General features: G+C 36.6%; 3 protein-coding genes across 6 annotated transcripts; 2 read left to right on the top strand and 1 right to left on the bottom strand.

Annotated features, from left to right (window-relative positions):
- Positions 1–3,909: 3,909 nt before the first annotated feature.
- On the top strand, positions 3,910–9,684 carry LOC149003439 (cysteine synthase-like). Of its 4 annotated transcripts, none has more exons than XM_089136854.1 (11): positions 3,910–4,108; positions 4,564–4,617; positions 4,720–4,829; positions 5,001–5,058; positions 6,600–6,863; positions 6,943–7,080; positions 7,193–7,244; positions 7,712–7,791; positions 8,481–8,540; positions 8,683–8,763; positions 9,432–9,684. In XM_089136854.1, the coding sequence occupies exons 2-11, from the start codon at positions 4,576–4,578 to the stop codon at positions 9,522–9,524; spliced, it is 978 nt and encodes a 325-aa protein (XP_088992980.1). In that variant the 5' UTR covers positions 3,910–4,108; positions 4,564–4,575; the 3' UTR covers positions 9,525–9,684. The 4 variants fall into 4 exon arrangements, with proteins under 4 accessions (XP_088992980.1, XP_088992978.1, XP_088992979.1 ...); XM_089136852.1 differs by having other exon boundaries at positions 3,910–4,178; XM_089136853.1 differs by having other exon boundaries at positions 3,910–4,205.
- Positions 9,685–11,508: 1,824 nt separating this feature from the next.
- On the top strand, positions 11,509–13,641 carry LOC149003438 (prefoldin subunit 2-like). Its single transcript, XM_089138027.1, has 2 exons — positions 11,509–11,645; positions 12,859–13,641. The coding sequence occupies exon 2, from the start codon at positions 12,861–12,863 to the stop codon at positions 13,308–13,310; it is 450 nt and encodes a 149-aa protein (XP_088994153.1). The 5' UTR covers positions 11,509–11,645; positions 12,859–12,860; the 3' UTR covers positions 13,311–13,641.
- Positions 13,642–20,475: 6,834 nt separating this feature from the next.
- On the bottom strand, positions 20,476–22,640 carry LOC149003437 (transcription repressor OFP11-like). Its single transcript, XM_089138026.1, has one exon. The coding sequence runs from the start codon at positions 22,514–22,516 to the stop codon at positions 21,845–21,847; it is 672 nt and encodes a 223-aa protein (XP_088994152.1). The 5' UTR covers positions 22,517–22,640; the 3' UTR covers positions 20,476–21,844.
- Between the last annotated feature and the right edge of the window lie 2,012 nt (positions 22,641–24,652).

Here is a 24,652-nt window from a genome sequence, read left to right as displayed (position 1 = left end):
TATATTGTTTTATTTTTGTTTTTTGTTGCTATTATGTTTTTGTTGCACTTGTAATCCAACTGTGTTAATCACCCGAACGGTGCAGAACCTACACCCTATGATTATGAGATGTGCGCCAAGGCCACTGGGTGTAAGACCTTGGCCGAGAAAGGGATGGTGGAGATGGATAAAGCCTTTGCGTTTGTCAATCAGTTTGACAAGCTATAGCAATGGATGATGGCAGACTAGAAAATATTATTGCAGGCCAAGTGCTCGATGATTTTTCTGTTCGAAATTATCAGGCAAAACACATTGTAATTTAAGCTCTGCATTCCCCTTTCTTGTAGGAACCTGAATATGTGAGACGATCTTCATCGAGTCACGAAGTATGATTGCTCGGTTGTTGACAAGAAGCGTTGTTAGCTTCCTAGTCAAAAGTGCTTTAGTAATGCGTATTTAATGTGCATGATTTCTGTTTGTCAGAGTAGAAATTTTAATCTCGATCAAGATTTTGATCTGATGGACAGAAGTGTTACAGAAGTGTTTCACATGACAATCCTGCGTACGACTGAAGCAAGGTCTGTCGGCTCCATTTTGTTAGGTTTGTTTCAGATGTTATCATGCATGCTTATGGAGCATGGAGTGATCATGCATGGAGCATGCATGGAGCGATTCAAGACTATCAGAGATCTATACGCAGATGTTTAACCACACACTTCTAGGTAGATGGGTTATGTTAATTTTGTTCATTCAATTGAAAGTAATGATGGAATAAAACAACTCTAACAATCCAAGGTAACAAAGAGGTAAAACTAGGAATCCATTACTCCATGGGATAGAAGATGGGCAAATATCAATTGGTATTCATATTGATGCGTCCAAAATCTGCTCAGCCCTTAGATCATTGATGAATGACCTGCAAAACAATCGTCAGATGTGGCCCGACCATGGGGGTCGGGAGTCAGTTAATGAATTGATCACAAAGTCCCAACTAATTACAGAGCTAAAGTATGAATATGATTACTGGGAATACGATTCTGTTACCTTCTTCGTAGTAGGTTATGACTTATATAGTTTGTACCTTCTAATCTTGTTCGTTGAACTCGTTCGAGCCTTCTTCTGGTGACTGTCAGATCTTGACGGTTAGACCTGTTAGTGAGGTGATGGACAACTTCCCTTGATCACATGATCTTTTGCTGCGGGTGTGGCAGTTATCCAAGTTTGCACGATCATCTGCTCCCGTGAGTGCTGATAACCGTTTCCTGACGAGTTATCCATCTCGAGAATCTCAGACTTGTGCTTGCCTGATGATCGTGTAAGGTTTCTTCCTTAGCACACTATCTTCAAACCCAGTTCATACGAACCTAAGTCGGTCGGTTCGTCCTTGACCGGGGTCAAGGGTTGAACCAAGAGTGGACCTAGATCAACGATATTTTTCCCGTATCACATGCATTTATGTAATTGTTAACCCTAATGGGTTATTTAAGCTGGCGAAAGACGATCATCCGAGGAAGTGTATTGGTTTGAACATTTTCTTATTTCATTTCTCTAGATTGCATTCTATATATAGATAAATATCTATTATAATAATATTAATTGCATTACTACAATTATTATCAACCTGTGTAAGGTGTTGGAGGCGGAGTTGTTAGCAGTCTAACGGAGAGTGAGAGTGACACTCGAATTAGGAGCTTGGCCGGTGGAAATAGAATCCGACTCGTCGGAAGCCATTTCGATGCTTAAATCCAATGTTGAGAAGCTGGGAAGTTACAGGAATTTAATAAATGAAATTCTTAGTTTGTTCGTATCAAGGGAACATGTTTGTTTCTATCATGTGTCATAGAATAATAATAGTGCGGCAGATTGGTTATCCAAAAAGTCTATTTGAGCCGAAGAGGATCTGATTTTGCTTTCAGAAGTCCAGCCGGAGCCGAGAAGATTATTGAGGACGTAAGCTTATTTTGTTTTTTTTGCTCTTGGGGTCTTTGACCCAGTATTTGTCCCAAAAAAAAAAAAAAAAAAAGAATAAGAAGAGATAATTATTGATATTTCTCTTCATTTTAGCTTAATTACTATCTTATGTTTTGTACTTTTTGAATTTACTAATTCAACTGTAGACTTTATTCAAAACTGCTAATGATTTCTTCTATTAAGCTCTGTTAGTTAAATAGATGATGTTCAAATTTAAATGAATTGATTGAAATAATCACATATAAAAAATAATTATAATATTTTATTTGTAAGTTCAACAATTAAGGTACACACAATGATAGTGTAAATCGTTTTAATTAAAAATATATAATTTGGGCAATGTCTTGCATGTGATCTGGGTCAGGTTGGGAATTGGGACCATTAACTAAGGGAAATTCGAGTAACGTACGAACCCAAATCCAATGAGAATTATTGTTTGGATCCATATAGTTATTTAATGTATATTTGTCATCTATATCTTCATCTTCAAAGTTTGTGGGGTCCTAATCGCTTGGGTCAAGAAATATCACATTCTAATTCTAGTGAAAATTACCCAGAAAATTCAAAGAAAAATAATTCTAGTGAAGATCTTATCAAAAGAAGAAATTTTTTTTTTCTCTTTTTTTTGTGAGTCAAAAAAGAGTTCTAGTGACATAGAGTGACATAAACTCATAATGGACCATCTTGAAATTAAGGTTTTATCCTGTATGATTTATTGAATGTTATTTCATTCAAAGATATACACCATGGATGTGCTTTTAGCATATACTGGTGGTAGCTTTTTATGAGAGACAATACATCTAAGAAAATCATAATGATAGATTTAAACTTCTGCCCTTACCACACCTCACCCGCTTCCTGCTTGACCTATAGAGCCCCTGATCGCTATGACTGTTTGATGATAACTATAGAAAAAATTAAAACATTTTTTTTGGGTATGGAAAAAGATCATAAATACATACTAGACAAGCATTGTATTTCATTTTACTTGTGGGACCTTGAGTATTGTTTACAAGAAAAAAAACCTTAAATATTCTAGATAATAAAATATGCCGTAAAATTCTAAATATTCTTAAATAGAGTTTTCTACCCCACCATAAAGAAACAAATTTATTAATTCTTTTGGATAAAGGGAGACCTATACTGAGTATAAAGGGGTGTTACAATCTGTAAAATTGTCAGTCTCGTCTCTCTTCATTAACAAAGAGAGCAAACGGATAGGAGGAGTACCAGGATCAAAGGTAAATATTTGCTCAACATTTATCAACCCTGTAAGTAGATTAGCACGCCTATTAGTCTTTCTAACTCCATCACGGATTACACAATTGTTGAAAAGAGCCATTAAATCTAAAATGTCTTCAAGAATGTTGAAGGTAGACTAATGGGGCCTAGTAAGTTCCCAAAATAGAGTTAACGGCCACTAATGAGTCAGATTGAATAATGACATCGGATAAGCCTTTCTGAGAAGCAAAAAGTAGACCAGTCTTCATGGCAGTCATCTCGACCTAAAGGATAGAGATGTTCTTCATTCCACCAGCAGCGGCAAATATGACATCACCATTTTTCTTTTGGACTTATTTAACTCTACCGAAGGGAGTCTAGCTAGATTAGCCCCCATCAAAGAGGAACAATGTGCTCCTCTAATACTTTTGAATCACATCATTGCGAGTGAGACCCACCTCGACTATGTCTTTAGCGGAGCTTTTATATAATTAATATATATATATTTTTTGTTGGAATTGAGTTCATCCAAGCTAGTTTATGTGCACTTCAACGGCTTATCCAAAGGGATTTAAACTCTAACCTCTTACATGGAATCGTTAAATATATTTAGTTATTGCAAATAGGGCCATCTGTTCACTATTCAGTTTTGATATTTTGTTTTGTTTGTTTTACTTTTGGCGATCCCTGAAAATTGAAGGCTGATATTGGTTGATTAGGAAAGCTAGTTGGTGTCGACCAAAAGGCAGCAACTTAATTTGACAAAAGACGACGTTGAGAGGATTGAGGTTGTAACGTCACTTTTGGACCTGCGAAATTATTGTTTCTCATTTCACAAGTTTCTTTCTCATGCTCGAGTGAGGTACAACTGTGCAAGAAAGAAGAGTGATCATCACTTTCATTATCATCTTTTTCAATCTTTTTCTTGATTGGAAAGGTTGGCTCCTGTGCTTCACGTAGTCCTCGCCTTAAGAGTCCTGAGCTGATCATTTCCGTTAAATTTCTTGGTAGGGAAAAAACGAAATCTAGAAAAGGTTTTTATTCTCCATTCTCATGTTGATTACGTAGAATTAATCCCTTGTATTTATCAAAATCTCTAAAAATGAATTTTTTTCGTGGTGATTGTTTTTTTTTTTCCTTCCTGAAATTATCTTCTATGCTATCCGTCTGTCATATCATTTTCAGATCCATCGATTCTGCACTAACTTGGCGGCCTTTGAATGTGTGTCTAAAATCATTAAACAGAATTTAGTATTTTGATTTCGTAATCACCTTCGAGTGGTGTGGGTTTCGTGCTGATATTATTATTATTATAATTATTTTTTTGGTGGGTTTGCTGATATTATTTGATCCCTGAGAAAACTGTATCTTATTTCTTTTCTACTTGTGCAGTAATCTGAGAAGATGGCGGAAGCAGGGTTTGCAATCGCAAAAGATGTTACTGAAGTAAGTTGCTTCAATCAGGCTGGCTTTCCCTTCTAATCTTTTTTCTCTCGAGTGTTCTTTGTTAATTTCTTGTTGTAATTTTCGTGGTTTTGGTTTGAGTAGTTGATAGGGAAAACGCCGTTAGTATATCTCAACAACATTGTGGATGGCTGTGTGGGTCGTATTGCTGCCAAGCTAGAGATGATGGAGCCTTGCTCTAGTGTTAAGGACAGGTACTAATCAGATTTTTCTTGATGGCTTCTGGTAAATAATGTGACTTCTCTATCTTCCAGTATATAGCAGATGTGATGGTGACGATGACCATCATACTTGTTATTTTCATTTGGAAATTCCATTTAATCCGATTTATCTTCTCTCATGCCTTGACTAATTTCAACTTGCAGGATTGGGTATAGTATGATCAAAGATGCGGAGGACAAGGGCTCTATAACACCAGGAAAGGTTGGTTGACATTTCCCCCTCATGTCTGGCCTATTACTTCCTTCCTTTAAAAGAAAGTGGGTGTTTTTTTGGGGTTGGCGGTTGGGGTTGGAGGGAAGACCCTCCCATGGGGTTGGTTAGTATGTAGAGTTGTAGAAATATGGTTACTGTTCCGACCTTGATTGGTGGACAACTATTTCATCTCAATGGCGATCTGGGTGTAGATTTTCATTTTTCATGCTCAGTCTAGCAGTTAGACCTGTTTTAGTTCATAAGTTCATTAAACCATTCTCAAGTTCAGAGCAATCCAACCCAAAATGGTGGCAAAACTTGTTTTGTGTTTCATAACAAGTTTTACATTTGTGAATTATTTGCTCTAGTTAGGAAGTTGCATAATTGGGGTTTATCTTTTCCTAGTACCCCAAAATGGTGACAAGCCTTGTGATTAAAGGCTAAACTACAAGTGAACTAACCCCAAAATTTCCACAATACAATAATACCCAGCAGCAACCAAACCCTCAACTGGAGAGCCAGTATAGGCTAAAATCAGAATTAGAAGGTTTTGCAAACCAACTGCAGGAGTACCACCCAAATTGGATCCCATGGAGAGGCTGTGGAGGGGACTACTTGAGAAAAAATCAGCCTATCCTAATGTTTGGGAAATCGAATGTACAGGTGAGCAGCATAAGTTCTCTTGGCAGTTTTTCAGTAGCAGAATCTTGATGGAGATCTAGGACAGCTTCTGGTTTTCAAAAGGTTGTATCAGCAATTGATGTAGTTTCACAGAAGCAGCAACAGCAGAGATCTGGTAGAGGAAGGAGAAGATAGAAGACGAGTAGAAACAGGGATGGGTCCACCTCCTTCAGCTCTTCATCCTCTCTCCAGGACAAAAAAGATTTCACAAAGAAAATATTTTTTTAATTTAAATTGCCTGAGGAGCCTCCTAAGAGCTCATACAATTTATTGGCAGCTATTGCTTAAGCCTTCCTTCTAAGTCTAAAATTTGAAACTAAACTGAGTTAAGGTTGCTTGATAGACAACCACAAAATTTAAAAGAGAAATAATTTTAAATTAAAACAAAAATTAATTCCTAAATCCTCCTTGCATAGACAAAATTGGATCTTTTAATATAGTCTCCATGGAACCTGGCCTGGGCCCCACTGGATCTGCTAATAATATTCCAACCAAAGCAAATATTGGGCCATGACTCTGTACCTTGAACAGTATTTTGATGTTGATTCTTTTTCCTTCATTTATTTATCTACTTCGCTTTGTACCATCTGACTGTAGATAGTGAGCAGCTAGTATGAAACTAGAATGTCCTTTGCAACTTTCAAGACTTTCTAGTGTTCTTATGTCCTAAATGTAAAGATGAACTGGAATCTTACTGAAATTTTTTTCACTGCATATCCCCATACGAGGGGATGATGATACTGATTTCTTTTTAAAGGTTAATTACATGAAATAATGTTTCACTGCATATCCCCATAGGAAGGTTGATGATTCTTGGAACCTAATGGATTTCCTTGATTGTGATTGTATTGTAATGGTGACGGCTGAAGAGTGTCCTCATTGAGCCTACTAGTGGTAACACTGGCATTGGGTTGGCCTTCATGGCAGCGGCTAAGGGTTACAAGCTAATCATTACAATGCCTGCTTCAATGAGTCTTGAGAGGAGGATCATTCTGCGAGCTTTTGGAGCTGAGTTGGTCCTCACAGATCCTGCTAAGGGCATGAAGGGGGCTGTTCAGAAGGCAGAGGAAATTTTGGCAAAGACACCTGATGCTTATATGTTACAGCAGTTTGAAAACCCTGCTAATCCCAAGGTATTTGTTCATCAGTATCTTGTCAAGATTAGCGAGCTGTACTCAAAGGCCTACTAACAAATTTAAGTTTGCCTTCTAGATTCACTACGAGGCTACTGGACCAGAGATCTGGAAAGGCACAGGTGGAAAAATTGATGCCTTTGTTTCTGGTATAGGTACTGGTGGTACAATAACAGGTGCAGGGAAGTTTCTTAAAGAGAAAAACCCTAATATTAAGGTAAATCTGATCACATTTTATGAAGAAGCTCATTGTATTACTCATTTGTTGCAAATTTCTCATTTATTGTTTTCTGGACTTCTTTATTTTTTTTGGTTCGCTTTTGTATTAGCTATACGGTGTGGAACCATCTGAAAGTGGAGTTCTATCTGGAGGAAAGCCTGGTGAGGCATCTTGAATGTCTTACACTTTTGTCTTTATAAATTTCCTTGTGCTATTCCATCCTCTTGTTCTTGTGTAAATCCTTTATTAATCCTTCAGCGAAGGATTTGTTGCTTGGAGTGTTATAAATGAGCTCCTGAAAAATGTTTTAGGTTTAGTAATAAGAATTAATGCTGAATATGAGTAAAAAAATGTGCAGCTATTTAATTTTAAGTATTTAGAAGATTCACGAAATTTAAATTTCTACTGCTTTAAGTGTTATTAATGAAAAAGTTTGAGAGAACTCCATCAATTTCAGAATATTAGGTATTTAACGTTTTTACATCTGTCCGGTTTATCTTTGGCAACTTTCATTAGGTTATTTTGATTACTAGCTACTTATATTGAAAACTGTGGTTCTATATTTACTGAAACTGAATTGGTGCTCTTTTCTGTTAAGTTGATGTGATCTATGTTTTAACTGTGTCAGGCCCACATAAGATCCAGGGTATTGGAGCTGGTTTCATTCCTGGGGTATTAGAAGTTAATCTCATTGATGAAGTGATTCAAGTAAGCCCCCTGACTAGGAGCTTGTCCTTCAGTGGATCTTGAACTTTTGTGCTAATTCCTGGTTTTCTAAATTAGCATCCTCCGCACCCACGATTAGAAGTTATTAGCAGTGATGTTGCTTGAGGATGCTAATTTAGATAGTGTCTTACTCTTGTTAATAAATTGTTGCTTCTTGAGGATTTATAAAACATGCACCTAAACTTGTTTTGATCCTGCACACATAAAGACAACAAAACTGGGTCAAAGGTATTCCTTCTGGCTGTGCAGAAAATGGTCTATTTAGTTGCATAAGGATGCAATTTACTAGAAAGCCATCTTCTGGGAATCTCAAAGTGCTCTAAGTTACTACTAGCATTATCTGGTTGCAACAGAGGCCTATGAAAAAGTATAACTGAGCCTAGCAGTTTCCGTACACATTAGAAGCATTAGTTTCTGGGTTGCCCTTTTAAGCTGATTGATAGTTTTGAGTGGCCAGGACTCAGGAACACAGGGTGTTGTTTCTCAGGCACATGATTATTATGCTACTTCAATACACTAGTTATAGTATGACAGAATTATACTCATCTTTTTTTATTCTAATTATGATGAAACTTCTTTAGAAGTATAGTTCATTTCATACTTGAATTCTCAATTGTATTTGACCATTGGATCTCTGCATTTGTCAACTTTCATGATTCTGTGATTTCTAGGTATCAAGTGAGGAAGCTATTGAAACTGCAAAGCAGCTTGCAGTGAAAGAAGGTTTGCTGGTGAGTTTGCTACCTCATTGAAGTTTTCATTGGTAGTTCAGGACTAGCACCTTGGTATTTGGATTGCCACATTGAATCCTGTCTATTGTTGGTCTAGAGTTTAGTCGTTCAATTTCTGATGTTTTTGGGATAATGGTTATAGGTTGGGATATCTTCTGGTGCTGCTGCAGCTGCTGCAGTTAAGATTGCACGGAGGCCAGAAAATGCTGGAAAACTCATTGTGGTAAGTAGGACTTCTATATTCAGTTCAAAGTTTTATGCAGTTAAGGTTCTAAACTGTATGGTATAAAATGTCTCGAAGAAAATTGAGAGACATGGCAGCAAATTTAGTGTTATTTTGAGATTGTTACATCACTATAGCATTATAGATCTCTGTTGGCTGTTTCCATTGAATCGTGGGTTCCAGCTGTGTGTTATTGGTTAATGTTATTTGAAGTATCACATCTCAGTTGAACTTGACCGTCAGCCTTTCTTGTGTTATTATTGCAAAAATCAGCTTAATTGTTCAACCTACCATTTATGTCATTGAATACTAGTAACGTGTAAGACTCAAATGACTAATTTGTTGTTTAGGATTGTTTTATCGTTTTGAACTAAGAACTTGACCATCATTTGAGACTGAATGGATCAAGTTTTCCCCTCATTATGTAATCCTCACTTAAGCCAACCCCCTCCCCCAGATTCGCTGTTGCATTTCATGTTTTAAAGTTTTAAATGATTAATTTTATTTCCTTTGTTGTCTTGTTGATAGTGAACTAATTTTCTGTGGTGAATTCTGATACTAGAAAATTTCTTATTCACCTAATTTTTTTTCTCCTTTTTCTGTTCACCCTTTCTCCATAACCTTGTGTCATCAGGAGTCATTTTCATCTTCTTTGTTATGTTATTCAGGTTGTGTTCCCCAGTTTTGGAGAGCGTTACCTGTCCTCAGTGTTGTTTGAATCTGTGAGGCGGGAGGCAGAAAGCATGACTTTTGAGGCTTGAGATGTTATTCACCTAATTCCTGAGGATTTTTAACTTAATCTGCTTGTTGGTTCTGAGATGGAAGCAAGATACCAGATATTTTTTGGGTTTGTTTCATGTTTCTTCATGGTTCCTAGTTTAACTTCTTAGTCCTAATAAATTTCAAGCATTTTGATTTTCATGTCAAAGGGCTCTGTCCCTCTCTTTGGATTGTACAAAAACTCGTCTCGTTAGTGATGGATATAGATTGAAACAGCAGTTGTTTGATTAAATGGTGCAGTTACTGAAGTGCAGTATCATTTTCTAAGAAAGAATGTTGTATGATTCTGTTAGATAAAAATGGAGGACAAAATTCATGCTTGAGATGCACTACTATCGCTTGATGAAAAACGTTATTCGTGAGAATATCTCAAGAAGTACTATTGTCTAGGTGCTTTCTGCAGGTGGGCAACTACCATTCATGGTAAAGTTCCTTTCTTGCAACCTGGGTAGGTTCCAGTTAACAATATAGAGCTAGAAAACTAGTGAGCAGTGATATTACCTGTTCTGCTGATTATTCATTTGATTCTCTGAAGGAAGCATTTTCTGGCAACAACAATGGGGAAACAAATGCTTTCAAATGATCATCCCTTCAGGAACTTGAGTCATAAATTGAGTGGCTATCAACCTGAATTGTTATGCTCTTTGACACCAGATGTGCCGAGATAACTTGCAAGGTAAAAGCCTTAAATGAAGTACACTAATCCAAAAGTATGGAAGCATAAATTACTTGAGGGAACAGCTGCTAATCCCAGCTGCCCAATGTATGTGTGACATGACAACCTCAATCGCAGCTTTACAATTGGTGGCTATTACTGTGTTCTGGGTCCTGCTTTTTGTGATGAATTATAAAGCTAGATATATGCCATCTAATTCTCCTTCGAAAGCATTATGGCAATGTCTTACCCACTCTTCTGGTGATTGTATATTGTGAACCTACATCCAAAAGTGAATCCTACCAATTTGAATTGCCAGATGAACTAAAAAGACTAACACTAAGGTCAATATCAATGTCTTTTGATATCAGGTTTGTTGGATTTTTGAGTTACTGGCACTTGGGGAATCGAAGTAAAGGTTCCAAAGGTCTTGTTGAGTTTGGTAAAATTTACACATAACCACCATCCATTGAAATGAGCAAGAAATGTGTGTACTTCTAGCACAGTGGTGAGAGTTTCCTATGTAGAGCAGTAAAATGGTTGAGGCATGAAAACAACCACTTAGAAAAAATTGTTGGGATAAAACTGTGTAAAAAATTGCCCCAACCCTTTAATGTTACGAGTTGGGATCGTCTCCCTCAACGGGCAAAAGTTGTTGACCACGAATTACAAGGGCCCCACAGGATTAGGGTGATTGAGTTTATTTTTATTAAATGTTTTATTATTTTTTACTTGTGGGCCCCACATAATATGTGGTTGTAAGGCCATCGGAAGAACACAGAGTGCTTCCTGTTAGGGGTATGATCCACACTCTACTATTACTACTTGACATAAGAAATATAGAATACAAATTATAAACTTAGCACTAGAGATGACACTTTTATTTTTTTTTCACAAACAATTGGACCTTATTTTTTCTCACAAAAAAAAACATACTAAGCCTTTGATGGGGTTCCGCTGATGGGGCCAGTGCTTGAGCTGGTAGTGCACAGGGTTAATGCTTGAATATGTTGCACTTGATAAAAGATAAGGTCTGAATATTGCGTAGTGGGGGGCTAGGTTGCCGCTACTACATCCCTTTTTTTTCGTAAAATGAAAAAAAACCCAAGATCATAGGATATGTTGAATTAATATCAGCACTTAACTGTAATTTGTTAGTTGTGGCAAAGGACCTCGTTGAAATATCTTTATTCTGTAGGGATCTAATTGATAAACTGGATAATTCAGGTAGCATTAACTTTAGGTCAGATATCGTAACGGGACAACGCTAAAACTTATCGGCTGAAGGACCCGATAAGATTTGAATATCTGAAATCGTGCTTCTATACAGCGCTCTCTATTCTCTAGAACCCTAAGTCCAAATTCTTCAACCGTTCCAAGCCGAGGTCCTCTAGTTCTTGCCCTCGCATACTCTGTTCGCAACCCGGTTGCTAGACATCACCAGTTGGTAAGCCATTCTCTCTCTGTCTTTTTTGCTCTGTAGTAATCCCGGGGATTGGAAATCGTTGCAGGTTTTAAACTTTGGTTTTATTCGTATATCCTTTAGTTTGTCTCCAATGAATTTGAATATAAGACATTTAATGGCCACGGGAGGAAAGAGATTTAGGATTGTGAATATCAGTGGGAAGAGCCAATCATTTCAGACTCAAGACAATTATAATATAATTCATCCGATCTTGCTTCTGTTTCGTGATGCCATGCTTGAATCAATCTGCATCTAATTAGTTATGTGTTGCTTTAATCAATTCTTACAATGATCAGGATCATCAAGCTCCTGAGTGAGTCTTTAGAATGTTGCTGAATTTATGAGGCGAAAGCTTTTACTCCAGTTCTCTTACTTGTATTGATTTTGCTTTGATGCTTCGGACATAGTTAGGAGTTATTTACAGTCACTTTGGTGCAAGGTTGAAGGTAGAAATAGGTTTAAGATGCTTTTCGTTTCTGAGTTTATATTGCTTATTCAGGTCTCGGTTTCTCGATATTGGAAGAAAAGTAGAATTTATTTTCATGATTTACTGCTATGAGTTTCTGAAAATTTCTTGGAATTAGGTTCACATTTTCTAACAAATTGTGGTGCTTTGAGTTTCCACTGAGTTTCTTGTTTTGTAATGATAGATGAAGAAAGGATGTCTGTTTGATCCTTGAAAAGAATCTCCCATGTTGTGTCTTTTATCTGGTGGTGATTTCTCTGGTGTAGTCTGGTTGTTTTTAGTTGGTTTCTCTCTGACACATTGAATATACTATTGTTCCAGTGAGAAACGTCAGTTACTATTAGTAGGTTTTATCATTTGCAGATGCTTGGTATCGTGTTTAAGATTTCTGCATTAATTTAATATTTGTGACCATTTCTTAGAGGGAGTATAAACATGTGTAATACTCGGATGGCAGGATGATATATGTAAGTGTCGTTATTTTAATTATCATATACTGGAGGCAAATAGGTTTTTGTTGTTTGCAAACTGAAAATAGTTACTCTTTTTGTATATGATGCGTTGAATGGATGCTTATGATCTGATCTTTTGATTTCTTGATCTACCAAGAATAGTTTCCTTACATGAATGAGTTGTAAAATTACCCCTGTAGGGACATGAAATTCATTTTTATGGAGGAATGATTACATATTATTTTGTTTCCTTTTGGTCATTGCCTATGGTTTACAGCCATGTCAAACAAAGCTGAAGGTGAGGGTAAAGAACCAGTGAATGAGCAGGCGGTTGCCAATATATATGGCAACATGAGGTCTGATATCAACCAACTTCACTCAAAAATTACAGAATTGGAGATGGAAGTGAGTGAGCATTCTTTGGTGATTGGAGCGATACAGCCACTTGATCCATCCAGGCGATGCTACCGGATGATTGGAGGTGTGCTGGTAGAGAGAACCATCAAGGAAGTCTTGCCAGCAGTCCAGCGTAACAAGGAGGGTCTTGAGGAGGTGATTTCACGGCTAAATGAAGCCTTAGAGAAGAAGAAAAAGGAGCTTGCTGAATTTGAGGCGAAATATAAAATCAGGATAAGAAAATCAGATGATGAGGTGAAGAATGATGGAGGTCGGAAGGAAAGTTCGGCTCAAGGAGTTCTTGTGGGTCCTGCCGGTGCTCAGAATGAATAATCAAATTTTGAGGATTTTGTTTGATGAATATATTTTATCTTTTGATGAAATGAAGTTTGGGTTGAATGGTCAGCTGTGTTTACATTGGTGTTTATACTAAATTTCTATATCCTATTCCCTATACAGTGAATGATTGATAATTGAACAAGCATAGGTAGAAATAACTGAAAGATTAAATATCCATCCTTTGGGGCACTACATAGAAAACCCCTGTTAGTGACCTCACTTTTATATTTCTATTATTATGTTTGTGAGTGCAGCTTGTTAGACTGCCTTGATTGCTGTTGTTACTAACATGCCTAAGGTGTGAATTAACAGTTGAAGTCTGTTCTGAATGTATCTAGGGTTGTTCTTTTTGGTTTCCACTGCAATGAGCAAGTAGGGAACTTGATCATCATTGCCTGTCTGGTCTCAGGTAGCTGGGGTCGCGGAAAGCTTCCTCGTGTGACATATCATCAGGTAAGTCAGTCATCTATATTATCATGTTCTCTTGTCCAACACCAAGGGCAAAGTCTATGGAGGTTTCCTATCTTTCACAAAACCCTCTGAACTATCTGGGTATTCAGGGGACTAGGATATTGAGCTCTTCTTGATCTATATAGACTGGAGTTATCTTTTCTTTTTTTGTGGGGTGAGTATTTGTTTTCCTTAGGAAAACCATTGTTGTTTGCAACCAGGGAAGCCACATGGCTAAATCATCAATGCAATTTGAAGGATCAACTTGGTTAGCTGATTTTAGGGCTGTAAAATGCTTACAGTGGTCAATAGGAGTTGAGGCATGAGAAAACTCAGAGAAGCTTAACATCCCACTCACGGATACAATTTTTAGGGTTTACCTATTATCCTGGCTTCCATTTGTTAGTGTACCAGACTCCATGTTTTAATTCCTAGCAATCATGTAGAATAGTCACCCCTCGATTCATTGTTCCTTTCCTTAAAAGCAAAGTTGCTGAATCGAATTAAAAAATTTGGCAATATTGTTTATTGATTAGAACAATTTAGCTCTATGGTTTTAGGGAGTCATGTTATTATGGTTTACACTTTTGGTCTACAACACAGGGGACATATAATCCTTTTGTAGTTGAAAAGGCAGAAAAATAGTCACAGATCAAACCCAAACAGATTGGACTGCAAGATTTTTCAAATCCAAATTGTTACAAACCGTTAGCTCAAACTGGAAACAAATCAGAACGAAACTAGCGTATACCAAAATTGACTAATTCTCAGGTGGATTGTTGTGGTTTTGCTAAGTACAAAGTGAAACTGAGGAAATCAAATTAAAACCAGATCGAATCAATTTTGATTCCAAGCACATATAAACGCGAGATAGGATTTTCACCATTTACAAGGACTTTCTTGTGGTTACCCATTTTACAGAATTTGTTTTCCGGTGTCTTGTGGGTCTCTGATTATTTATTTATTTTTTAATCAATTTTTATTCTCATTTTTTCTCTTTTAAAATAAATCTATGCTAAAAACCCTTTTGATGAAATTTGATTTAGTGACTATTATTCAAAATAAATTAGGTAATGAAAAGGGTAAATTCTGACCATATATATATATATATATATATATATATATATATATATATATATATATATATATATATATATATATATTGACTTAATGGATCTTATTTTTGAAATCATTAACAAATCTGGAATTTTGTGAATCGCCCAATTAATATTCTACTAATGATGGGTTAGTAAAGCGGTTAAAGGCCCAACCTCCCTAGGGGAGGGGAGGTCTTGGGTTCACACCCATTCGGCGGCATTAATTATATTAAAGTTCCCTTGAGGATGTAATTGTGGTGCACGCAAGCTGGCCCGGATGAACTTCATATCCAAAAAAAATATTCTACCATGAACTACTCAAATTACCCTCAAGGCCTTATGTAAAAAGTTGTGAGAAGCGCTTACGAATTCCTTCAATTTCTTGGCAATTTTGGGGCCGATCACATCTTGTCTTTTGCAGCTCTCAGTATTCTTATCATTTGTCAGTTTCATTGTTCGTAATGAAAGACTTGAGGATAATTTGGATAGTTCTTGGTAGAATATTGAGTGAAAAAATTTATCACAAAATTTATGATTTGTTAATTATTTTTAAAAATAGAATCCATTTGAATTTTTTTTAAATATCTTATTAAGTAAATCTTTTTTTTCAATATGACCATCTTGGAAAATTTTCCTAATGAAAAATAGGATTGGTGACTTGGCAAGTGAATAGCTATAAATAGTTTTGTATTACTTTTTAAATGGAAAGCAACTTGGTGATGAGTCTTTAAAAAAGTTAAGTGGTCTAAGATAGAAATAGATAGGGAAGAATAGATTTTTTAGTATCATAGAATAAATGACATTTTTATCTTCATCTTTAGGTCATATGAGTACATATCCATTATAGTTTTTTTTTTATATACATATTGTGTTATTACTCCAAAAATCATAAGAATGAATTTTTGCTCAAAATTTTACACACCCCCTAAAAGAAAAAAGAATTTTGTTTAAAATTCATTGTAGATTTTAAATAATTATAAGATTTTATCTATATATGAGCACTTTTTTTTTTTTTTGGAGAAAGGTAGCTTTATATTTAAATAATAATAATAAAAAAAAGGGTTTACAGATGATAAAACTTTTTCTCATTAGCATAATTCCTAATAAGACGGGAAAGAGCTTCAAGGAGACAAAGATGTTGTAAAATGTTTAAAACTTATTTAATATTATTTAATATTATTTAATATTTTTATATGTTTTAATTGTGTCTTTTATCCGATGGTTTTTATTTAGTCCCACATCGGGTTGAGAGGAGCCGATTATATCGTTTATATATAGTAAGAGCCTATGTAGTATTAATTTGTGTGACACGAACCGAGCCTGAACCTTGTTGTGACCTTGCCATGATTATATAGATATATATTAATATTAATAAATCTATATGACTTGGGTCGTGGGTCGTGGGAAGGCCATAGGCCTTGATCCGGAATGCCCATTTTGTCATGGGCCCTATTCCATAAAGCCCACTGCTGGTGAAACGTGGAGATGCCATTAGAGAGACACTTTCCTATAGGGAGGTCAACTGGATAGATACCTACCTGAAGGGAGTTGAGCTGAATAGGTACCCTCAAAAGAGAGGTGACCTTACTCTTCCACCCACAGCCTTTGGGGCTCTATATAAACCCATTTTCGAGTTCATTCTGAACACTGAATTTCCTCCTTCTCTCTCTCTCTCTCTCTCTCTCTCTCTCCCTGTTGTTATTCTGTTAAGCAGTGAACATAGCTTGATTACACCTTAAGTAACCTTTCTGGGGTGCAACCTTAAAGGTTTGGGCTGACTGATCTTGGGGTGAAGACACTTTTAGAACCCGTATTGCACAATTCGGGGTGTCTAAATACCTTAAAAAAAGTATTTCTGGTACATTTCAGCTCTGAATTGCACAATTCGGGGTGTCTAAATACCTTAAAAAAGTACTTCTGGTACATTTCAGCTCTGAAGAAGTATTGTGAGAACAATCGTCTAAGTGTTTGTGCAGATTCCTCAAACGGTTTCAACAACAAAGAGGGTGAAGATGGAGTTCTTGGGTGGATTGCGAGAATCCAGTCAAGAAGTCTACACGAGAGTTTACTTGACGCACACTATGTTCAATAAAGCATGCAACAAAGTCCCCAATCAGCTCCAAGAATTTGTTGTACAAGATCCACCATGCAAAGTCGAATCCATAACTTCATTAAGAAGCTTTGATCTTACCAACGAAACAACCTGATGTTAAAATTACACAGTCAAAAATTAAAATATGTTAGGAAAAGAAAAAGAATAAAAATTATTAAAAAAATACACTCTAGAATACCTTTTTTTTGGTAATATACTCTAGAATACTTCACCGTGCATCACCTAGTCAAATCTGCTAGGCATGACCATAGAGAAGCAAAGTCATGGTGATGACTGATTCCACTTACCAGAACCTTAACCGATGGCCATCAATCATCTTTCTTTTGGAATTTGAATATTGGATATAAAGAAACAGTGAAAGGGAACCTTTGACCTCTAACAAAAGGAGAGCTGACAACAATAAGAATGGTGGAGGAACCTCTATGAAAAGTGAATCAATCAAGTCTTTGTCGCAGGTTATATGGGTGAACCACTAAAGTTTAGTGCGCTTGACATCCTCTTCTCCCCAAGTGCCAAAGCACAATGCTGAAGAGAGTCAATGGATGGGTGTGTGTCCTTGTGTTCATCATGCATCAACTTTCCTCTAGATTCTTTTGCTTCATCTAACTCCTCAATGTTAGTCTTTCTGCACCCTCCTCCATTACATTATAAACCGATCATCTTAGGTTTATCCCTTCACCTTTGAATTGAGATTATGCAGATGCTTCAGTTTTTTTCCTCAAGATCAAGGGAAGCATCGATTCTGCTGATTTTGATCTGATCTAGATTAGGAATTGACAGGACCAATTCCTAGTTTTAATTAGAACATGATCAAGATTCAAATAACTTGAATCAACAATGGAATTGACCAATGTGAATTTGACACCGATGTTAGAATATTATTAAAATATTATACATAAAGTGAGCTTCATTGATTGTGTTACAATCTGATTTGGTTTCTTTATTTATCTAATGTAGGTAATATATGGTTACTAAAACTCTTAGATGAACTGGCTAGTGTGGGCTAATAGGGAACGTTAAATTTTGATAGAGGGTCTAATGAGTTTGCCTATATAAATGATATTAGGTCCCTCCTCTAAATTCTAATGCATCACATTATTCTCTCCTTATAAAGCGTCAGTTCATAGATGTCATCAAGCCAAGAATCTAGAGGAGAAAATTTAGTATCAAGTTGATCATAGAATTAACTTCAGATTCGTTCTTCGTGGGAGACTAAAAAAAGATTCCGCTGCATTCCGTCTTCAATGGTTTCAAAATAAGGTATGTTTCATCATTGTTATCTTAGGGTGTTTTTCATCGATCTATGTGATCCTGGATAGAATTAATTTTTCAACCGATTCCAGTTTACCTAGAATCTCATCTAAAACTTAAAACTGACCTTATTTTTCAAATCAAGTTGCTGATTCCAGAACCGACCTGACTCTTAAAGGGACAAAACCATGTCCATCAAGAATAATATCCTGCCCAACTTCAATCCTATCCCATTTCTCATGTAGGGGTCCCTTGCCACTGGGTTAATGTTGTTCCATCTGGAACGTTTATTTTATGTTCAAAGATTAGAATTATGACTTAAAGATGATTTGAAAACGAGCGTAAACCAACAATTTTCTGAAAGTATGTCGCTATCTTAATTTGGACATTTAAGGACATCACAGCCCAAGGTGTCGGTCTCTCTCTCTCTCTGTGACTAGATAACTGAACATTTGGTATTTGTCTCTTCTTTCTTAAAATATGGTTTAGTTATCTAGAAAGACACACTAACCTCACTTTTAGCTTGACTAATATTGTATTATTTGGCTACCAATCAAGCATGTTTTGTTCGATTTGAGTGTCCTATCCTAATATTGCACAAAATGCACATTTTCAAGTTGGGTTCTGGATCTAAATCTCTGAGTTTCCACCACAACCCACCTCTTACATCTTTCTAGCTTCTTCCCTAAGGATGCCAGGTCCTCAACCCCCAAAGGAAAATAATTCTATTTTATCTCTTGCACCTAATCTGTGTATGGATGAAATTGATCATTAGTCATTGATTAGTGATGATGTTCCAATAATATGATCGTTTTGACCTATTAACAAGTTGATCATTGATGTGATGTACATATATTTTTAATGAGTTTGAAAATAATTTATTTTTTTAATATAATAGAGACATAAATGTTGGTAGATGATAAAATTGCAAGAGATACAGTAAAAGATCATTACATGAGTTGATTTGGAAGTAGTTCTACTATATTATAAGTTAAGAATTTTTTTTTATAAGTATGTTTTAATAGAAGTCTTTGGAACGTTTCAGTATGGTGTGATATATATAGGACCCATTTGATAATCCATAAAAAAAATAAATCACTCAAAATCATTTGGTAAAACTGTTTTGTTTCAGGTGATTTATGAAACTTATATTGAAATTTATAAAAATTCTACTTCAAGAATCAGTTTTGACGCAACAACTATTTGTTAGTCTCGAAGTAAAAATTGGGCATTGGTTAGATCTAAGTAAAAGAGTTTAGAAAGGAGTAGTCGTAGAATTTGATATTCTAAACATAAGAACTCTGTTAAAACCCTGTTGTTAGTATTCTCGTTTTTTTTTTTTTTTTTTTTTGGTTGCCAACCCCGGTTTCCAAGGCTTTGCCCTGACTAATCCGGTGGTCGACCCGGGTTGCACACCTGGCTGTGGTGGGTGAGTCTCCCAGCGGGATTTTTGCATCCACAAGATTTCGATACCGAAATCTTGCTTAAGCGGACTAAGCTGCTTACCACTTGGACCAACCCCCGTTGATTTAGTATTCTTGTTTCTAAGAATAAGTTTTATCAAATGCCCAACAAATATTTCTAGTGTTTTTCAAACCAGATGCACTTAACGGGTTATCAAACGGTTCTTTATTTATGAATCCCCCAGCGTATGCATTTGTTTTATACCTGGTGGCTTAATGCATTTGCCAGGTAGGAGCACAGATATTCAGCCTCAAAAGTAAAACAGAGGCAATCCTTTTAAGTGGGCTCCGCATACTGTTTGTGTTGGGATTTTGCATGAGTATGAAAGTGATGGCCATGCCATTAAACCAGCCTTTTTGGAAAGGAGACATAAAGTTAACCATGGAATCTTTCATGTGAGAGAGTTAAGAACTAGAACTCTTTCACATTAAACCATGCACCTTTTCATGTGATACTCTTCACATGTAGTTCCAATATACCTACTCTACATCACTCTACATGTGGAGTGTGCAGTTTTAGAGAAAATAATAAAAGAACTTAGGCTTAAATGCTAAGCTGAGGATCCAGACTCTTCCTTTAGTTGGTGATGAAAAAAAAAAGTTTATATCATATGAGTAAGTAGTAAGTGAGTAAATTGGTATTTGATACTCTTCACATGAATAGTCATTGAATAAACAAGTTGTTGTTTCAGTCGATGCCTTTCATTTGATGTACAATCCTATACTTAGAATATCTAAAGTGATTATTACAATTTAGTGAAGTGAATTTTTATGAATGTGAATACACGTAATACATTCATATATAATTTGTCGTATGAAAACTAATGTCAGACTCACAACACCACAGGCAGAGGTCCCTCGGGCTCTCTGCTGTCCCCTCGATTTGAAAATAAAAAGGAGTTGAAAGGACTTTTTCCTCCTCTATCCCCTTCCCCCTCAGTTCTAACAGAAGAAAATTTTTTAAAGGTAAAGATGATGGATAAAAATATGATTCAACTCTCTATATTGAATCCTGGCTCTGCCTTTACATAACACTCCCATAAATTTTGCAATAGGATTAATGCTATTATCCTATAATAATCCCATTATCAGAGATAAGAAGTTCACAACTAATGACATTGGGAACATCCATTCAATAATCTCAAAGATGTACTTCCACTTCAACAGGAGGTGGTGAACTGGTGAAGCTTATGGTTGAGGAGCAAAGTGCTTGGAATCCAAAACAGCCCATGCGGTCTCTATGGGTTAAAGTGTATGATCCCATCGGCACCTCTGGTGTCATGCAATTCCTGGTTAGTTCCTTTCCCAGATACACATTTTATAAAACAGTTCATCTGACAAGATTAACGGGAATTAGGGATCAACTATGAAACCCACGTCTTACTGAATCTGACAACATGTTTCTGTCAGGAAAAAATTTTAAATTGCTCACAGTAACCCATGAATGAACCGCCACAACAACATGACTAATCCCAAGTGTTCCGTCACTGTTCATAAGCACGAGTTGATGACTCATCTCCAAGCTATTATTAAAAATTAAAAATGGACAAAATTGAGATTCTCTCTCTGTTTTATGCTTGGCATTTCTTGTTTATCTCCCAAATCTTATATATTTTTTCTTCTTTGGAGAGCCAAATCTTATATTACACCAATGAGACATTCAGAACAAGTCGATCCAAAACCATATGGTAAATGCATGCATAGACAAGGTTAGACATAAATTTTAACGTTATCTAACCTAACAAAGCAAAACTATTATATATTAATCACATATGGTGGTTCTCCCTCTTTTGTGGTAGTAGTTGATATCTATCTTTTGTTGAGTAGTCTTGTCAGGGATCTTCTATCTTTTCTGTGGAAAATTTTTGGAAGAAAAACAAAAGTAGACTCAAGAGATAGAGTAACAAGGAGAAGGAGAGAGAAGAGTTATCCAATCAAGATAGACCTAGAGAGATCAGACAGATAGGGAGGGAGTGAGATTGGAAACTATAAAGACAAGCAAAAAGGCGATATATATATACAGAAGCTGAAGTTACAGAACCAAAACTACTCAACGAGAAAAACAAAACATATATATCTCAAGTTCTCAACTGAAATTCCTAAAAATGAAAAACAAATGTATATGTGAAATAAGGATTTGAAAAGTTGGACAAATTAAACCAACCGTCGTGAAATCGTGCACCGGTCGGAAGCCTTGTCGGAGCCGGAAGGATTGTTACTGGTATCCGATTTTCTGATGAGATTAAGAAGAACATCTGCGAAAGCGCTGATGATGAACTTGTGTGTGTCTTTGGGATTGAGAGTGAGATAACACAAAAGCAACTCGTGAAGGTAATCCCAATCGGCTCTCACGTCAAGCAGTTTGCGTGCCTCAACCATTTCTTGCATTGATCGTCTGAAATCTGAGTAAGGATCTGGCGAGTAAGTTGAGATTGGAATTCCACCGCCTAGTAGTTTATCTGTTTCTTCTTCTGATTCAGGAGGACATTCTGGCAGCGATTCAACGATAGAGTTGGATCGACCAGGAGAGGAGATAAAGAAGCGTTGTGAAGCGAAGATTGTCGCGAAATCAGGGATTGTAGTTTCAAGTAAGTCTTCAGAGTATTCCGATGATGAGAAGTTATCACTGGAACGACTCGCTGATTTGGAGGTTGAATCTGAGGTGAGATCATATACCGAGTTATAATTCTTCACCAAGATCGACGTTGTCTCTGTGCTTCGCTCATGATCCTTTGCTACGAGCGGCGAATGAGTAGATTCAGTTACTACCGAACGTCTACACTTCGAGAAGCAGAGATGGAAGTTCTTCGCCAGCATATTCGCCATTAATTTCTGCTTTTCTCTTCTCTGCAACTCTTAGAGAGAGAGAGAGAAAGAGAGCGAGAGCGAAAGAACGATAAGAGAGGAGAAGCAGAGCAAGTGAGCCAGAAAAAGGAGAGAGAGAGAGAGAGATCACAGCTGTGAGAGTTGTTATTGACTGATAGTGAGGTGAACGAGGGGGAAGAGAGTAGATGCTGGACCACCATTGGATTGTATGATTGCTGATTCAGATGGACACTTTCTATCCGTCGGATTTGTCAGAAATATAAGGACAAGTCTGGGATTCCAGGAAGACATGCACATGAGGTGGGACCGGTTAATGATGTAACGTAAAAGACGATAACGATTCAACTATTCAGTTAAACTGTTCACTTAGTTATATCATAACGTAATGACGTCAGGAGTATCGGACGGTTATGATTTATTTATCATTGATGTGATGTGACATGATTTGATATTTAGTGGGACCATGAGTTCCCAATTTAGGATCTTGTGGGTCCTAGTACTTGACTTAAAGTTCAAATCTGACCTTCTGAAGATACTTTTGGGTTGGTTATCGGAACTAGGAAAGCTGCTTTTCTAAGTCGACCCCGGTTCAATTTAGGTGGACTATAAGGACCGTCTACCAAACCTTACTGTAATAGAGTGGACCATGGTTGCACGTGGGCGAACCCATTTGGGTGGACAATGGAGCTTGCGTATGAGATACAAGAGCCAAATCCAAAACTTCCAACCAAACACCATCAACCCTGTCACTGCAAGTCTTCTGCAACCCTCAGCAGTAGCTACCAAATGTTTTTTGGGTAGTAGGAATAGTTACCTTATTGGTGTCTTTGCATGGAGTTTGAATTTATTCTGATCACGATAGAGGTCGTCTTGCTCTTTTCATGTTCTTCCACCACACTTGAGAACGTGGTTAGGCGGAAGAAACTAATTTCGGCCAGGAGGACTGAGGATCATCATGACAAGCTTATCAAGGATGGGCCATCTGGCCGACCTGTTCTGTTCAGGGCCAGTACAGATAGAATCTACCTTTTAGTGCTGATATAATATATTCGAGAGACCTCTAGCGGGTCCCATCTGAATCTCCCACCTTTATGTCGTGGAGACGCGTGAGAAGAACACAAACCTCTACCTTGATCAGTAGAGGATTTGAAGTCTATCGCATAATGACTTCCAATCTCCAACTATCCTTTTAGTATGGAACATTATGTATCTTATGCATAAAAAATTAATTTGTTCGCAATGTAATGAGGTTAAAGTCATTCTAAAAATAACATTTTACTTGTAATTAAGCGTAGTTTGAACTTAACAACCAATTCCAAGCTGGCCTATTTTTATTCCAAAGAAGTGGTCGTTGGATCATTACAAAATTGTGAAACTTGAATGACAATACGAACATAAGTGTAAATCACTAAAACGATGTATCTAAGAAAAAGGAAAAAATTGATATCTAGTGTGAGTCTAGATTTTCTACCAATCACAATCGAGAATTATAGTCTTTTCATTGAGGGGAGCATCCCATCAAGGCATCCTCACTTGAGCTTTGTCTGGCATTTTGAGAAAAACCTTTTTACCCAAACTTTTTTGGGTAGTAGCATATTTACCTAATTGGTGTCTTGCATACAGTTTGAATTTCTTCACGATAAAGGTTTGCATTCTTCTCATACTTTTTCACCACATTGTAAGAATAGAACCCACCTTTTAATGTTGACAAAATAATTCGAGAGACCTTTAGGGGGCTCCATCTAGATATTCTTCCTTTACATCGTGGAGACGTGTGAAGGGAACACAAACCTCTATCATGACCAGTAGAGGATTCAAAGTCTATCACATAATGGCTTCCTATGCAACATTCCGGATCTTAGGCATAAACAATTTAATTTGCTTGAAATGTAATTACATTTCGATGTCAAAGTCATTATGAAAATAACATTTTACCTGTAATTAAGCTCTGGTTGAACTTAGTAGCCAATTCCAAAGAAGTGGTCATTGGATTATTACCAAATTGTGAAACTTGAATGACAATTCGAGCAGAAGTGTAAATCACTACAACAGGAGAATAATCCTCTTTTGGTTGGGGGTTGAGCATCCAATCAAAAGATCCTCACTTTAGCTAGTTTTCTTACTTATGTCTAGCTT

This window comes from Hakea prostrata, chromosome 10, assembly GCF_041222555.1.
Source record: "Hakea prostrata isolate BN-2017 chromosome 10, UWA_Hpros_2, whole genome shotgun sequence".
Taxonomy (NCBI): domain Eukaryota; kingdom Viridiplantae; phylum Streptophyta; class Magnoliopsida; order Proteales; family Proteaceae; genus Hakea; species Hakea prostrata.
This window is presented reverse-complemented; position numbering and strand designations above follow the sequence as displayed.

What these genes read in the sequence shown, in the direction of transcription:
- LOC149003437 (XM_089138026.1), bottom strand. Translation starts at nt 22,516, where the DNA reads ATGGCGAATATGCTGGCGAAGAACTTCCATCTCTGCTTCTCGAAGTGT.
- LOC149003438 (XM_089138027.1), top strand. Translation starts at nt 12,861, where the DNA reads ATGTCAAACAAAGCTGAAGGTGAGGGTAAAGAACCAGTGAATGAGCAG.
- LOC149003439 (XM_089136854.1), top strand. Translation starts at nt 4,576, where the DNA reads ATGGCGGAAGCAGGGTTTGCAATCGCAAAAGATGTTACTGAA. An exon ending in TCGCAAAAGATGTTACTGAA is followed by an intron (nt 4,618 to 4,719) that starts GTAAGTTGCTTC and finishes TGGTTTGAGTAG; the next exon opens with TTGATAGGGAAAACGCCGTT. An exon ending in TCTATCTGGAGGAAAGCCTG is followed by an intron (nt 7,245 to 7,711) that starts GTGAGGCATCTT and finishes TAACTGTGTCAG; the next exon opens with GCCCACATAAGATCCAGGGT.